Source organism: Vanellus vanellus (genome assembly GCF_965231255.1).
Source record: "Vanellus vanellus genome assembly, chromosome: 4".
NCBI classification, from domain to species: Eukaryota; Metazoa; Chordata; class Aves; order Charadriiformes; family Charadriidae; genus Vanellus; species Vanellus vanellus.
Genome location: NC_138909.1, coordinates 26,573,962 through 26,588,510, shown reverse-complemented (window position 1 = coordinate 26,588,510; position 14,549 = coordinate 26,573,962). Strand labels below are relative to the sequence as shown.

The window sequence follows — 14,549 nt, the reverse complement described above, 5'->3', positions numbered from 1 at the left end:
TTTGAGAAAGCTGAACTTTGAGTAGCTGAACTTCCTCTGACTCCTTGGGAGTAGTGTCCACTGACTTGGGTGGCTCCAGTTGTGAAGATCATGCTACGTCTTTATTTTGATTGAAACTTCCTTTAGATGTGATAGAAATGATTCCTACTGTGTGTCTAAAAGGCCCCTATGGCCCATAAGGGCATAACTTAATATATAGCCTCTTAGAACATATGTGTGTATTGAACTAGATAAATCTTCCTCAAACAGGCTGAATTTCTATTCAAAACTCATTTGTACAGATAATCTTCTGACCTGTACCTGTTTTTCCTGCTAACCCCAAATATGTGCCCTGCTTTCTTCACCAGGACTACATTTACCCTGATGCTAAAGACAGGCAGTTCCTCCACTACTTCTATCGGAAATCCAAAAAACAGCATTTTAATGTGGAACGATATAACAAGCTCAAAGAAGACCTAGCAGAGGTATTTAAATACAGTCCTTAAATAACGAGGTAGCCTCTGGGTTAAGACTTTTCCAGTGAACTCTCAACTAACAGAAAATTGAGTTCAAGGTTTGTTACATATGTTCAAACCAGTATATTTATTGCTTATCAGCCAGTTTGAGCTGTTTAAATAACCATACGATGTTTGCCATTGAGGTATGAACTACATCAGTAAGTCATCAGAAAGGGAGACCTTCATGAGTTTAATTTAAAACAAATAAGTCTGTTTATCAGCCCTACATGTCCATTTTTTGCATACTCTAGTATGTTGCATTTTCAGCTATTTTAATAGAACAGCTGTATTGCTTTTGGAGACTGTGTTTGCTGCACTGCTGTGGTCACACAATCCTCTCCTTTCCTTGGAAGGAGACTGTTTTGCAGAGTTCAGCATTTGACATCTTAATCCTATTCCTCAGATAAAAAAAAAGGCTTAGATTTCCATCCAGTCACCCATGTTCTGTAAAAGGCGGTGGCGTGTGTGCCTGGGAGAAACTTTGCTATCTTCATGAAAAAAATGTAGCAGAACCCACTCCTCAATTCTTACTCCCTCATTCCATCTCCCCGGCCCTGTGCTCAATGTCTCCTAAAAGAAAATTGAAACTGCCCCTCATTCTGGTTCAAGACCTGTGGCTCAGGATATCATTTCATGAGCCACATTTGTCATAAGGCTAGAGTTCGATGCTTTTTCAGTAGTCTTTGAGTATGAATTTTGTAATTGCAATTTCAGGAAAATAATACTTCGGGGTGTGGGTGAGTGGGTGGACGAGCAGGGCACGTGCTTCTCTCGGGAGGCTGGCTGCTCTGTACACCTCAGCAGCTCTGTACACATTCAGCGTCCTCCGTTGGATTAGTTTGTCATCTTGTGTAAGACCAATGCCTTCTGAGAAAGGAAAGATACTGGATGTGTGAAAGAGGAGGAAAAAACAGAGAGCTGCAGAAGGATGAACTCTCACTCTTTCTTGCCCTGGCAGGCAGAAGAATCCCTGAGGCGTCTGCGCCAACCTCTGCACCTGAGGCTTCCTGTCCAGGAAATCAGTGACAAGGACTGACTTTGGTTTTGTATATATTAGAATTGCCCTTTCAAAGCTGATACGAACATTTAGTTACTCAACAGAAACTGGATATTTTTGACCATTGTAGTTTTGAAAGTTGCAATAAATATCTATAAAAATGATTCAGTCACTTGCTGGTTTGAGTTGGTTGGTTGGTTTGTTTGTTTGAAATACTATAAAGAACTTTGCTTCAGCAGCTTCTTTAAGATATTTGTCAAATCTCATCAGTAAAATTGAGGCATTCTGCCTGCTGGTAAAATGACGGGCATGTTTTATAGAACAAGGGCTGTCTTATTAGGACTGTTTACTATAGCACAGCAGTAGCTCATAGAAAAATTTTCTGCATTGAGTATTAAGGCTTTTTTTTTTCCTGAAATTTACTGCTTTCCTTTTCCTAGCTCTATGCTTTGACCCTGATCTAATACCACTGGTGGAGGTTAAACTTGCATTACAAGTAAGCTTTTTTAGTTAACATTGCTGGGAAAGTAAGCTATATCAAACTCATTTGTTTCACTTGCATTTTATTGAAAGAATTTATCAAAAGATTCAAATGTATACATTCATGATTTACACAAAGCTTAGAAGTAGCCATAGAAAGATTTTACATCTGTGACTCAGAACAGAGTATATGGAAAGATTTAACTAAAGCAGAGCCACTAAATTAATTCTTTTATACCCAGGAAAATGGGTTAACACACTTTTCCCAGCTTGAGTTCTCCATTGTCCCCCAGAATTAAGCGTATGTACTACTAATGTTAAAAATAATAAAATATTTGCTTCTAGTAAGTATCATTGAAATTACTGATGCTGCAGTAGTAACAATCCTATGGTGAAACATCCCGTGGTGACAAACGTACTACCGCTTTTATATACACCGTGACAGTGTATGGCTGATCTCCGCTGGGGCCAAGGGGAGGAAGAGGCTGATCCAACACCAAGGCCTGAAGTACGAAGGTTTGCATATGTTGCATTTTGTGGAGCTGCCTAGAGGTGTCCAGACGTTGTAAGTGAACATGGAAATTATTTGCTTAGCTTGAGAGATGTGTGCACGGTGAGCTTACCCAAAGTCATCCTAAGCAACCTGTACATGGTCTCATTTCACTACTGGTTGCTTTTCTCCTGAGGATGCAAAGCACCAGCAAGCTTTAATTGTGCCCCAAACGTAAACGATGTGCAAGCAAAAAGCAGCCCTTTATCTATATTGATGCTACAATTGTACTTAAGGAATTAAGTTCCTTTTTTAGTATTCGGAGAAAATAAAAAAAATTACTAAAAAGCTATAAATCGACAAAAATTGGAAGGGCGATACTGCTGTCCACAGATTTAAAAAGATGCCTTACAAACATATTCCCTGTAAACTATGCTCTTGGAGCAAGAAAAGCTAATCTAACGCAACATTTGAAATGTTTTGGAAATAGTAAAATGTGCCATAATTAGACAGCAATCAAGCAAAAAACTTCTAAGAAAAAAAGTAATCTAGAGTAGCAATTTCAATAAAATCTGAGCACCTCTTAATAGTTTTGCACCAGTCAACTTTTTCCAAATTCCCTGAGATGAACAGAGCTGCAATACTAGCTTTAAAATTGCTTTAAGATTTTAGAAACTCCTAGAAGTACAAACTATAATATTTGATCCCGGTGTTTTTGCAAACAATCTTGTAGAATATTAGTCTCCTGAGCTAACATAGCGCGTTCTTCACTTCTGCAGTGAGTATTAGTTAATGGCTGTCATTGCTAAGTAACAATCTACTTAGATTTTGGATGAAAATACAATTTTTTAGTTAACATTGAGGCAAAACAGGGAATCTGTTTTTTTCCTATGGCATTAATGTCTCTGCACATATCCACTTTGCGATGAGATACTTTCCTGTTAACGACAGTAAGAAGTTCTGTGAACTCCAAGGAAGAACCATGCTTCCTAAGTGCCTCACACAAATCTTGAATGTACCAGGAGCCATTTACAGTGTCACGATGAGAAAAGTAACCTATGGTAGAATGGGAACATAAAATTATATCCCAATGTAAGTAGCAGTGCCACTTGAAAAATATTCAGAAGTTACTGCTCGCTAGCTGCATCCATAAGAGATTACTAACGGGTGTACATCTTACTTTGCCAATTATGTTATTTTGGTGGAAATTGTAGATGGGAAATGGCTTTGAGGTCACGTATAGTGCTTAGCCAAGAGGAACGTGGTTTGGGGAGTGGTAGCTTACAGGATTGTATCTGAACATTACAAGAGAGCAGATGGGCCTGAGGACAAGATACATGGAGCACTGGAGAGGACAGCTACGTAGTGCAAGGACATTTTATAAGCCACCAGAATCCTACAGTCCTGGAAAAGACAGGAATGCTTGCTGTCAGCAGACAGTTCAGCCACAAGACTATGATGAGAATGTTTCTGCTTGGCAAATTGACTGCAACCTTGATGTTTTTTTTTTTTCCTTTTTTCTTATCGTGTGAGGCTCTTTCCCAGATGAGATGATGCTCATCAGACATGCTAAACAGATGGCCTGGAACTGTATTTATTTTGACTGCAAGTCATTACTTTGACTGCAAAATGAAGACATGTTCAAGTTTGTTACAGTGAAGTATCAGACATCAGGTGTAAAATATTAGAACTTACCTTGTGCCACAGAGTAGCACATGATAAAGTCAGCACCAGCAGGCAGGGTATAGACACCAGCTGCATCCACTTCAGTCTCACTGACAATGGATTCATGGCTACCATCTATTGAATCCTGAGCAATAACGGGATCATCATGTTTATCACCTCGACATGCCTGTTGATGAGAAGTATTGTTATGCTTGCACCTCTGCCAAGCTCACCTATGTTAATATGACACTTCTGACACTAACCAGAGGGGACTTCTGTTCAGTTAGATGTTCTAAATCACCATGAGTCTGGATTCATAAAGATTCGTTTACTTGTCTATCAATTAAAATATTGGTGACTAAGTCCAGTGAAAGCTCTGAGATGATCACAGAATCACTAAGACTGGAAAGGGCCTCTTGAGATCACACCCCCTGGCTCCAAGCTGAACAGTCCCAGCTCTCTCAGCCTGTCCTCATATGAGATGCTCCAGTCCCTTAATCATCACTTTGCAGGACTCACTCCAGTAAGTCCATATTTTTCTTCTAGCAAGGAACCCAGAACTGGAAACGGTACTTCAGATGCAGCCTCACCGGTGCCAAGTAGAGAGGAAGAATCACCTCCCTCGGACCTGTTGGCAAGGCAGCATTGAATAAATGCTCTGAAGCGCAACCATCATTATATGGTGTTACACTTCTGCTCTTAGTTCAGTCTCAAATGTTGAGGGAGGGTTTTTTTGTGAGAAGCCAGTAAGCCCAGTATTTGTCAATGTTGCAGAAAAGCTATACATGGAGAATAAGAAGGTAAGAACACACTCAAAAGATACAAAGTAGGTAAGGAGCATTGCTTAAGAACTGTCACTAAAGAGAGAAACATGAAAATCTTCTTTCATTTACAGCGATGAAGTTCTATCCTTGCTGTTTCCTCTGATTTACAAAGGTAAATGCTCTGCTGATTGTGCTGTAAAAGAACTCAGTTGATGAACTAAGTTAATTTGCTTTTTGATGATTATATATCACAAATATTTTCAAATATTACTTTTAACCTAAAATTGGAATATGTAAATATTTTTCCATCTTTGGCACCTGGTTAAAGAAAAAAAATCAAAGCTGAGTGAGTCCTAATGAAAGATGAATTAACAATATGCTGATTCTTGCAGTGGCCTTGTGCCTAAGCAACCTTTCCTTTGAGAAAAAGGTAATTCTTAGAATTACTCTATAAACTACTACAATTACAATCTGCTGAAAGCCAGGTTCTCACTTGAGTTTGCTAATTGTAATCGGGATAAGGCCCTAGGTAACCTGGTTTGACCCCATAACTGACTCTGCTTTGAACAGGAGGCTGGACCAGAGACCTCCTGAGGTCCCTTCCAACTTGCATTATCCTGTGAATCAAGGAGTGGAACAGGAGGTTACATATGGGTTTTATGTGACCACTTAGCACAAGCAGTATTTCTAAGACAATAAAACCTTAAATTGATTCTTTAAATTCTACAGAGATGCCATGTATTGGTCATGGACAGAAAAGAAACAAAACAAAAAAATAAAGAAAACCAGAAAATATATCACCACCACCGCCAAAAACAACGAAACAAAAAAACCCCACAAAAAACTACTTCTGTAAGGATCAAGTTAAAGGGACTTGCCTGGAAGGAAACAGTGACAGTAGGGAGGTTTGATAGCTGCCTTCAGCCTAGCTTAGGGCTGTGAGGTGTGAACAGCAGGAACTGAGCTGAGGCTGTACACAACTTTCTCCAAAAAATGGTACTGTCTTCTCTGCCATTAAATATACAGCGACAGTCAATCTGACATGGGCTTAATTTGGGTTGCTCTTCATAAAATTACTTATTAAATACAGCTAGAATCATAATATTAACACTTGTGTACATAATTTTTATTTTTTTTGAAAGAGAAGAATCATTATCTTAAATGCCTTTAAGAAACAGTTTTCCATACCTTCTTTCCTCAAGATGCAAAAAACTTTCCCTTGTGGAAAGACTGTATGAGGAAAACTGACTTCTGTATTACAAGAAGACATAGATCGGTATTAACGCCACTGAATTCATAAACAGACATCTTACCTGAATGATAAATATCTTTGGTTTTCCTACCAGACTCTGGCAGTTGTCTCCTCTGAACATGTCTGTGATTGTCTCAATTTTGATTTGGGCATCATATGCATAAACATGATCATTCTCACCATGACTCAGGAACACACAAACAAAGCAGTCGGCATTGCTGTGATCATCCTTGGAGACTGAAATAGTCAAGTGTTGTTTAGATGACTAAACAGTGATCTTCAGGTTTAAAAAACATTGTACATTTGTATCATATAATTTAATCTCTGATCAGTCCTTTCTCAAATGAACCCTATTTTCATATAGTGTAACACTGCAGAGATTTGAAGGTGCAATGATTCAACACAGCTGAAGATAAGAACCACTACAAGTGAAAAGAAGAATGTTACTAAGTTCTCCCAGCTGCAGGTACTTTCTTTCAGCTCTTAGCAACTTCATTAGTTCTTTCCACAGAAGCTTCACTTACATTGCAATAAAATAATCTGAAGTCTAACCCTTAAGTCCTTCTAACGTTAAACAACTTCCTTATGCACAAAAATTATTTTAAGTTAGATGAACAGAGAGAATGGAGGAAAAGATATCTGGAAATTCTGCTACAAATAGTTAGACATAAATAGTCTCTTACCTTCATAAATTTTCTGCAGCACATCCTCTGCTTTCAGATCATCAAAATGTCTGACTTCAAATCCAAGGTCTGTCAAACTATTGTTAAAACACATCAGTATCAGTAAAAATCTTGTTAAAATTATATGTCAGTTGCTACCAACTCAGTTGCTTTCCCTGTGAGAGAATGAATATTCATGTTTATGCATTATTTATGAAAAAAAACTACTAAACTTGATTTTGAACGCAAACTTGTGTCAAATGCAGGTGTAATAGCTAAAGTTACTTCAAAGAGTTTGTCCTAAGAGAGGTCTGGACGCACCAAAATCACAGGACTTGCGCCAGCAGTTTCTGTGACTCAATGGACTGTGCTTTAAGATTTTTTTATTACGCCTTTCTTTGCCAAGGTTGCCTAGGTGCTGATGCCTACAAAATCTTTTGTTCTATACTTAAATGTAAGATTTAGGTAACTGCTTATTTGACCACGATTTCTGAAGTTTAGCATTTTAAGCTTGAGTAGAGAAACCAAGTTTCTTACCTGCGTTGCAGATTGTTTCTGTCTGCTAGAGTTCCACGTCTGTCTAGCAGCCTCAAATGCCAAAAAAAGTGCTCGTGATTGAAGATTAATGCAACTCCTCTTCTTTGATGGTTCATTTTGTATTGCACTGCAGGATCAAGTGTTTGTCTGTTGCCAGAGACAGAAAACATTCTTGATAAATTGAGTTGATGGCTGAAGTTGATGGCTAATTGAATTCCCTTGCTGTATTCCTGCTAGCTAAGATTTTTTAATTGACTAGAGACTTTGTGGATCCAGTTTCAGAAGACAAGACCTCAAAATGTGCGATATTTTAGGTAGCCTAAATCACTAGGTCTTTTTTAAAAGCTAGGGCATGTTAAGCAATTCAATAAAAACAAGTGTGCTGGGTGCATACTAGGGTCTATCAGGTAGGTTGAACAGTTTCTCTATGATGAATTTGTATTTTCTCTTGTCAGCAGGCTCTCTCATTAGTAGTGCAGTAAGGCGCATAACAGTGCACTTTAGAGTTGGCTCCGATTCTCTATGTTATGTGTTTAGCTAATGTTATTTTAACATAGTTGGACAGTGCGTATATACTTATTTGGAATTGTAGCTGTCTGAGATTTGCTTCAAGTTCTTCTAACTAAACCGAGTGCTGCATCATAACCAATAGACTATAAACTGGTCATGAGGTGGTATGTATAATGTATCTTGCAAGATGAGAACAAATTTGTATCATTTACCCTAACAAAAGGAGAGCTATGACAATACAACTGTTCATCTAAGTTGTAAGCAACCAGCCAACAAAATCCTAAAGCTGAAGGACAGCATTCTGAAGGACAGAACAAATGACTAACCCAGCTTCTTAAGCAGAGGACTTTATCATGGCAATGAACATATGGAGCACCTGTATGTTTGGAGTAGCATTCATTAATTTTATTGTTTTATGAGCAAAACACAAGATAGAAGTCTGTGATAGCATGCTATGGACTGTACCCTTGGACCCAAAAGGCTGTTTCCAAGTGTGGCATGGCTGTATTTTGAGAGAAAATGCAGACAATCTTACTGTTTTTGTAGACAGAGGTATCGGTGCAGGAAACAAAAACTAAAATGCTTCTGGCAATAGCCCTGGCAATAGACAGCACCAGTGCTACAGATGTACAGAATGACAGTCCAGGTCACGCTGCCCTAGGTCTGGCTCTAGTCAGGGCTGTCATATTTGGCATGTTACTGTTTTTTTCCTGCTACGGAATGTTCACTTTTGGTGCAATTGGTGAAGGAAGTCGCTTAGAATATTTGCCTGCAGACGTTACTTAAGGATTGTAGTTTCATCAGCAAAATGCTTTTGTTTCAATACAAAATGAGCAAAGTTACCTGTAATCTATTTCTGCTTCTCTACTTTATGATGAGCAGCACCTTAATAAAGCATCTTTTTATAACTTCTGCATAAGAATTCAAACAGGGAAGAGAAATTCTGGATGACTGTGCGAGCCTGGGAGTTTCTACAATGTTGTCTGGATAACCAGTAAGTAAAGTTAAGTGGGGTGCTTTATCACGCTCTCCCCAATTTGAGTACTTCCAATGAAAAATGTTAAGATTATAAACTTTAGCCCTGTAATTGTGAATGACATTTTACCTGTACCAGTAACAGTTTATGCAGATTTTGGCAATTTATTTTCCTTAGGAGTTGGCTAGACGTAGGGCTAGTAGGGATTTTGGGCAGTTAGGCCCCAGGATCCTGTGAATGACCATAAAGAACAGTTCTCTAAGTAGTTCTTCCTCTGCTCAGCTCTATTCACTGAGCAGGTGAGGCAAAGAAAGTTATCAGGCAGGTAGTTTACCCTTCCCAGGGCTAGATGATGTTGTAAGGTGGAGTAAGAAAAATTCATGGAATCACTAACCCATGGTCCCTTTACTCTCCTTCTAGAGGAACCTATTCCTGTGCAACAGTCTATCACTTAGTCTGCTCAGCTGTTCCTTAGATTGTGATGGTGTTTTTGCCACAGTCTCTGCATGTTGCCCAACACAAAACGAGTCCACTCCTAAGAGTCCCTTCTGCATGCCTTCATAATAAGAAGGGTGGTTCTACATCTGGTGTACCTAGAACTAAGAAATGTGTTCTGTAAGTGGATGGAGTTGAGTTGAACAATCCAGTCACAGTCTTAACAAAAATCAGAAAACCCTGCACTGACCTCAGTGCCACAGGCCATCTCTCTGTCATTGCCATCAGAACTTTACCTTATATCAAGTGCATCTACTTCTGTGATGTTCTGATTTCCATCTGTTAGAGAGATGAAAAAGTGATTTAGCCACTGAATTACTCATTAAAAAGAAACAATTTGAACTTGTGCATCCAGCCTTAAAGCTTAGCTGTTAATGTGAACTGAAAGCTCACTCACACATCGGGTAAGTAGGTATGCAGTTAAACAGCTTCATCAGTGTTTGTTTACACCCACAGCTTTTGGAGGTTATTCTTAAAGTTCTGACTCCCAACAGTCTGCATTTTAGGTGGTCAAGACATGCATATTTTATATCTGTCTGTATCTATATAGACATATTCAGAGATCACGATTTTATATAACTAACTAGCTGGCTGTTTATCAAAACAGTCTCTTAACTCAATAGTTATGATTTTACATGATCTAAAAATACAACGGTGTTTCTTTTATTTCAGTAATGCTGCTAATGCAAAGCTGAGCATTCTCTTTGAGGCTGGATGCAGCATGAGTCATAGCAGGTAGTGTACCAGTATATATAGCTAATGACAACTGAGAAGATGCAAGATATATACCTTTTCTTCTGCTAAACTGTATAGACGTAAGTATCTCCAGTAACAGAATGCACATAAAGGTAACATTATGGGAACAACAGGGAACATGCACATCTTGGGAGGATGCAGAGCTAAAGACTTGCAGATGGTTAGGCCAAAATATTTATTCCTTTTGCTTAAACGTCTCAATGGGCTAAAAAATCACAGCTCCTACTGCTACTGGTGGAGACTAACTACTACATTATGAAAACTATGTACTATACTGTACCTGTGGTGGTTAATGTAGGTCTGCTATCCAACTGGACGTGGCCTGCAATTAGAAGAGAAGACTGGTCATATATACATATATTTTACAAACTACTTTGTATAGACCATACTACCTTTTTACATCTGTTTTTCACACGTGATTAAAGCCTTTTGCAAAACAAATAAATGTAGCTATGTATTGATAGAGGAGAAAAGTTGATAACGACATTAGAATAAACTTGCAGAAATCTAGTCTTGGCTTTAGAAGCTTTTATGTTGAACACCACAGCACAGGAGGGGGTGGCTCAAAGGAAGTCACAATGCTTCTAAGTGTTACTATTTACATGGAAATTTCCCACTGGCAAGTATCGATCCTGCTTTAGGATGTTGAGTCTTTAGATTATCACTAGTAACCTGAATGCACACAATAAGCTATTTCAGTTTGCTTGAAACATAACATGCAGGTCAGACTAATAACAGAAATACGGAAAAATGAGTGTAGATAGAACATAGCAATAACACCTATGCCTGTGGCTCTGTTGATAATATGAAGCCAGAGACCTTTAAGAGTGCATCTGTGTTTAAATTTACGCTGTATTTTTGCATGTGTACAAGAGATCTGGCTGATGCTTTTGCCTCAACTTCAGGAGGGGATGGGAGTGATCCACCCAAAAAAACCCGCTGACCATAAAAATGTTATAATCATCAAACTTTTAGACAGAAAATTATGTCACGTAGACACAGGAAGAACAGAATTCGTGGGCCAAAGGAAACTAGAGAAAGATGGATTTCCTAGTTGTTTTTTTTTTTTAATCCTGTGCAGTCAGTTCCCAGTCTTTAGCTTTTAATTGCCACTGTCGTATTGCAGCTTCATTCAAGTAAACACTACTTAATTCATCATGATTTATGAAAAGCTTTCTGCTTGTTCTAAAGACTGATTGCTCTCAATAGGACTTCTTACTTGACTTAAGTCTCGTGAAGATGGATTGTTTCAAAGGAATCAAAGATCAGGTAGGCACTGGATTGATTACCCTGAGCAGCATGTTTCCCTAGACATGCTTTAATCTCAATCGGTCTATCATTTGAGCCAAAGGGCATGGCGTTTAGAAAATGCCAGTAGCCAAATGGTACCAAAAGAAAAAAAAAAAAAAAAAATTATGTGTAAGCCTAACAGCATCTTCAGGAACGAAACCCACACGGGTTTTGGTGCTCCTCCCTTCTCTTGGCCTCCTGTTGGACATCACCTTTCCTCCCGGCCACCTCAACCCCGGCTGTCCCCGGTGTTTTCCCCTCTTTTTGTGCTACCAGCTGGGGTTTTTGTTGTTGTTGTTGTTTGTTTGTTTGTTTTTACTTCCGTGTTGACACAGCCGCCCCCTTTCCTCGCTCTCCCGGGCTGGCCCGGCCCGGCCGCTCGGCCTCCCCGTCCTTACCCTCCGGCAGCTCTGCCGGGGGGACTTTCCCCTCACTGAGGGGAATCGACTTCCGCGTTGGCTGCCGCCGCCGCCACCTTTCCCCGCTCCCTTTCCTTCTCTGCAGGGCAGCAAAGGCCACCTCCAGCCACGGCCGCCGCTCTGGCGCTTCGGGTTAGCCCCTCTCCCCCCGCGGGGGGCGATCGGCAGCGTGCCTACCCCGGGCGCCGCAGGCTCCTGCCGGCCTGGGGACCGCCGAGACTGTTAACGGGCCCGCGCCGAACAACCGACACCGCCTCCCGCCCCTCAACGGCGGGGGCGACCGCCATTACCCGTCGCCCACCTACCTGCCGGCCGCCGCCGCTCCGAGCCCGACATGACCGCGGACAGAGGTAGCCCGGCTCTGCGCCGTGCCGTGCCTCCCCGGGGCCGGCCCGCCTCCTCGGCCCGGCCCAGACGCACCCTCGGGGGCAGAGCCTTCACTGCTCTTTTCTCCGGCAGCCGCCGCCGCCTCCGTAAGCAATGGGGCGGGGGGGAAGTGCTGTTTCGTAGAATCGTAGAATGGTTTAGGTTGGAAAGGACCTTGGAGATCATCGAGTTCCAACCCCCCTGCCACGGGCGGGGACACCTCCCACCAGACCAGGTTGCTCAAAGCCCCATCCAGCCTGGCCTTGAACACCTCCAGGGATGGGGCATCCACAGCTTCTCTGGGCAGCCTGTGCCAGTGTCTCACCACTCTCACAGCAAAGAATTTCTTCCTAATATTTAATCTAAATCTACCTTGTTCCAGCTTGAAGCCGTTACCCCTCGTCCTATCACTACATGCCCTTGTAAAAAGTCCCTCTCCAGCTTTCTTGTAGTCCCCCTGTAGGTACTGGAAAGCTGCTATAAGTTTCCTTTGCTGTAAGACCACTGTTACCCAAAATGTGTTTTCATTCGGGCACCCACATATAAACCCTCAAGAGGTTTGGATGTAGGTAATTTTGCAGCCTCGCTCTATTCTTGCACCAGTTCTCTTTGACGATCCAAGAACTGTGAGGAGAGCCCCAAGGTTTTAAAGAGCATGCCAAGGTATCTTAATGAACATGAGTATTCCCAGCTTTTTTGTTGCATGGCACTTACTGTTCACTGATTGACTGCATAAGAAACAACAATTTCTAAACCAAAGCCAATAGCAAAAAAATCCTTCTGTATAAGAGCTTTGCAGCTTTGTAGTGTGGATCTGAATTTCCTATCTGGCCTATTTCTAGGTAGGCTCGAGGATAAACTCAACTGTGAACACACTCTTAGAGATCACTGCTACAAGCACAAAAGGAGGCAGATTTAGAGTGGGATTTTCGGTATTTTTACCCAGTCTGTTTGGCCTGTTTTTACACAGGCTTCTTGCATGACTAAATCTTTTAGCCAAGATGTCTCCCTTTTAGTTCAAGGAGCTGTGTATTTCTAATTGCCTTTGCATGTTTTCCTCTTGTTTGGACTTGTTATCCTTGGGCTGCCAGCAGGCAGCCAGATCAAGATAAAACTGTTGTTTAAATTGTCTTTGTGTATACATAATACAATTGTAAGAGTTTAGCATCTTCCACCTCAAAACATTCAGACCTTTATGCAGCAGACTAATTTTTTGCTGACGGCAAATCCCAGGTCTCTCAGCTCCCGCTAGAGCTGCCCCCAAACCCACTGGCTGCAAGAATGCTGTGTGAAGTAGCAGCTGTAGAACCTAAATCTAGGACTCTGTAACAGCTTGCTGTTCAGCAGAGGTTGAACTTCATCAGCTATGTTCCTCAGTCCAACACTTAGCTTAGATCCTAATAAGACAATCAGAATATCTTCCACTTTGTTTTGCTGGAGGCTAAGAGCATACTCAGTCAGCCACTGCATTCGGATGAGTCACCAGTAGCTTGATCACATCTATGAAACCTAAGGTAGCGTTTGACTGGTGTGCATTTCCAGCTTATTTTAATGCATGAAAGTTTTTGTTATACATGTATGTACATGTTTTGAAAGAGTTTCAGATTGTTGCAGTAGCTCCACTGTAAGTGGGTATTCTTGGAAAAAGCACGGATGGGTGTATCAGAACTGCAGTTCAAAGAAGGGAGTTTGATTGTGGACACACTGCTGTTACTCAGATCACCCAGAAGAGCAAAATAGCCTGAGGGAGTATTAAGACTTTAACCTGTTAAAGAAAAAATAAATTTCACTGCAATATTGAAAGAGTATTACTGACTACATAAAAGCACGCAGTAATGAGTCAAATGCTAAGAGCTGCTATATATAGTATTATTTTTATATACATATAAAAAATGTATCTAAGTTGTTAAATGGCATGATTAATCCTGGGGGTGATAGCTAGCCTTCATTCTGGGGCTGTGGCTTGTAAAATGTATTGTGTATAGTTTGCAGGTAACTGTAATCAAGGATTTCTGCTACAGGAAAAGCTTACGCAAAATAAAGACTCCCTGGAAGAAGTCAAATGCTTCCTCTGCTTTGCAAGCTAACTCAACGTGACAGTTGTGCTATCTAGCAGTGTTAAAGCTCTTTGTAGTTTATAAATGGTTTGAAGGAAACTCTGGAAGGCTTTCATAGTTTAATTACTGGTCAATACAGAAGGGAACAGAAACCAGCTCTTTCCAACAGTGAAAATTGTCTGCGTTCATTTAAGCATCTAGTTTAAGCTTGTTTCTGTGCAACTCAGCAGCCATCTGGTTGAATTACAGTGTTTTGGTCTCACCGTGGTACTTTTTTTATTTTAAACAAGTAATGCCATTACCATTCCCTGCTTTGGTGCTAGAAGACTTTTAGGG

General features: G+C 40.6%; 2 protein-coding genes across 2 annotated transcripts in view; one reads left to right on the top strand and one right to left on the bottom strand.

Moving 5' to 3' along the window:
- The window catches only part of MCUB (mitochondrial calcium uniporter dominant negative subunit beta), a 51,547-nt gene extending 49,889 nt beyond the window's left edge, over positions 1-1,658 (top strand). The window contains exons 7-8 of the mRNA XM_082482601.1: positions 348-464; positions 1,456-1,658. Coding sequence (XP_082338727.1) covers positions 348-464; positions 1,456-1,533 — 195 coding nt within the window. The 3' untranslated portion in view covers positions 1,534-1,658. The remainder of the gene's footprint in view (positions 1-347; positions 465-1,455) is intronic.
- A 1,313-nt stretch (positions 1,659-2,971) lies between these two features.
- On the bottom strand, positions 2,972-12,126 carry CASP6 (caspase 6; the record flags this gene model as incomplete). The annotated part of the gene is made up of 8 exons (XM_082482479.1): positions 2,972-3,520; positions 4,160-4,316; positions 6,207-6,382; positions 6,829-6,905; positions 7,345-7,491; positions 9,562-9,604; positions 10,362-10,403; positions 12,096-12,126. 8 exons carry the CDS (start codon positions 12,124-12,126, stop codon positions 3,282-3,284), a joined length of 912 nt encoding a protein of 303 aa, XP_082338605.1. The 3' UTR covers positions 2,972-3,281.
- Positions 12,127-14,549: the final 2,423 nt, after the last annotated feature.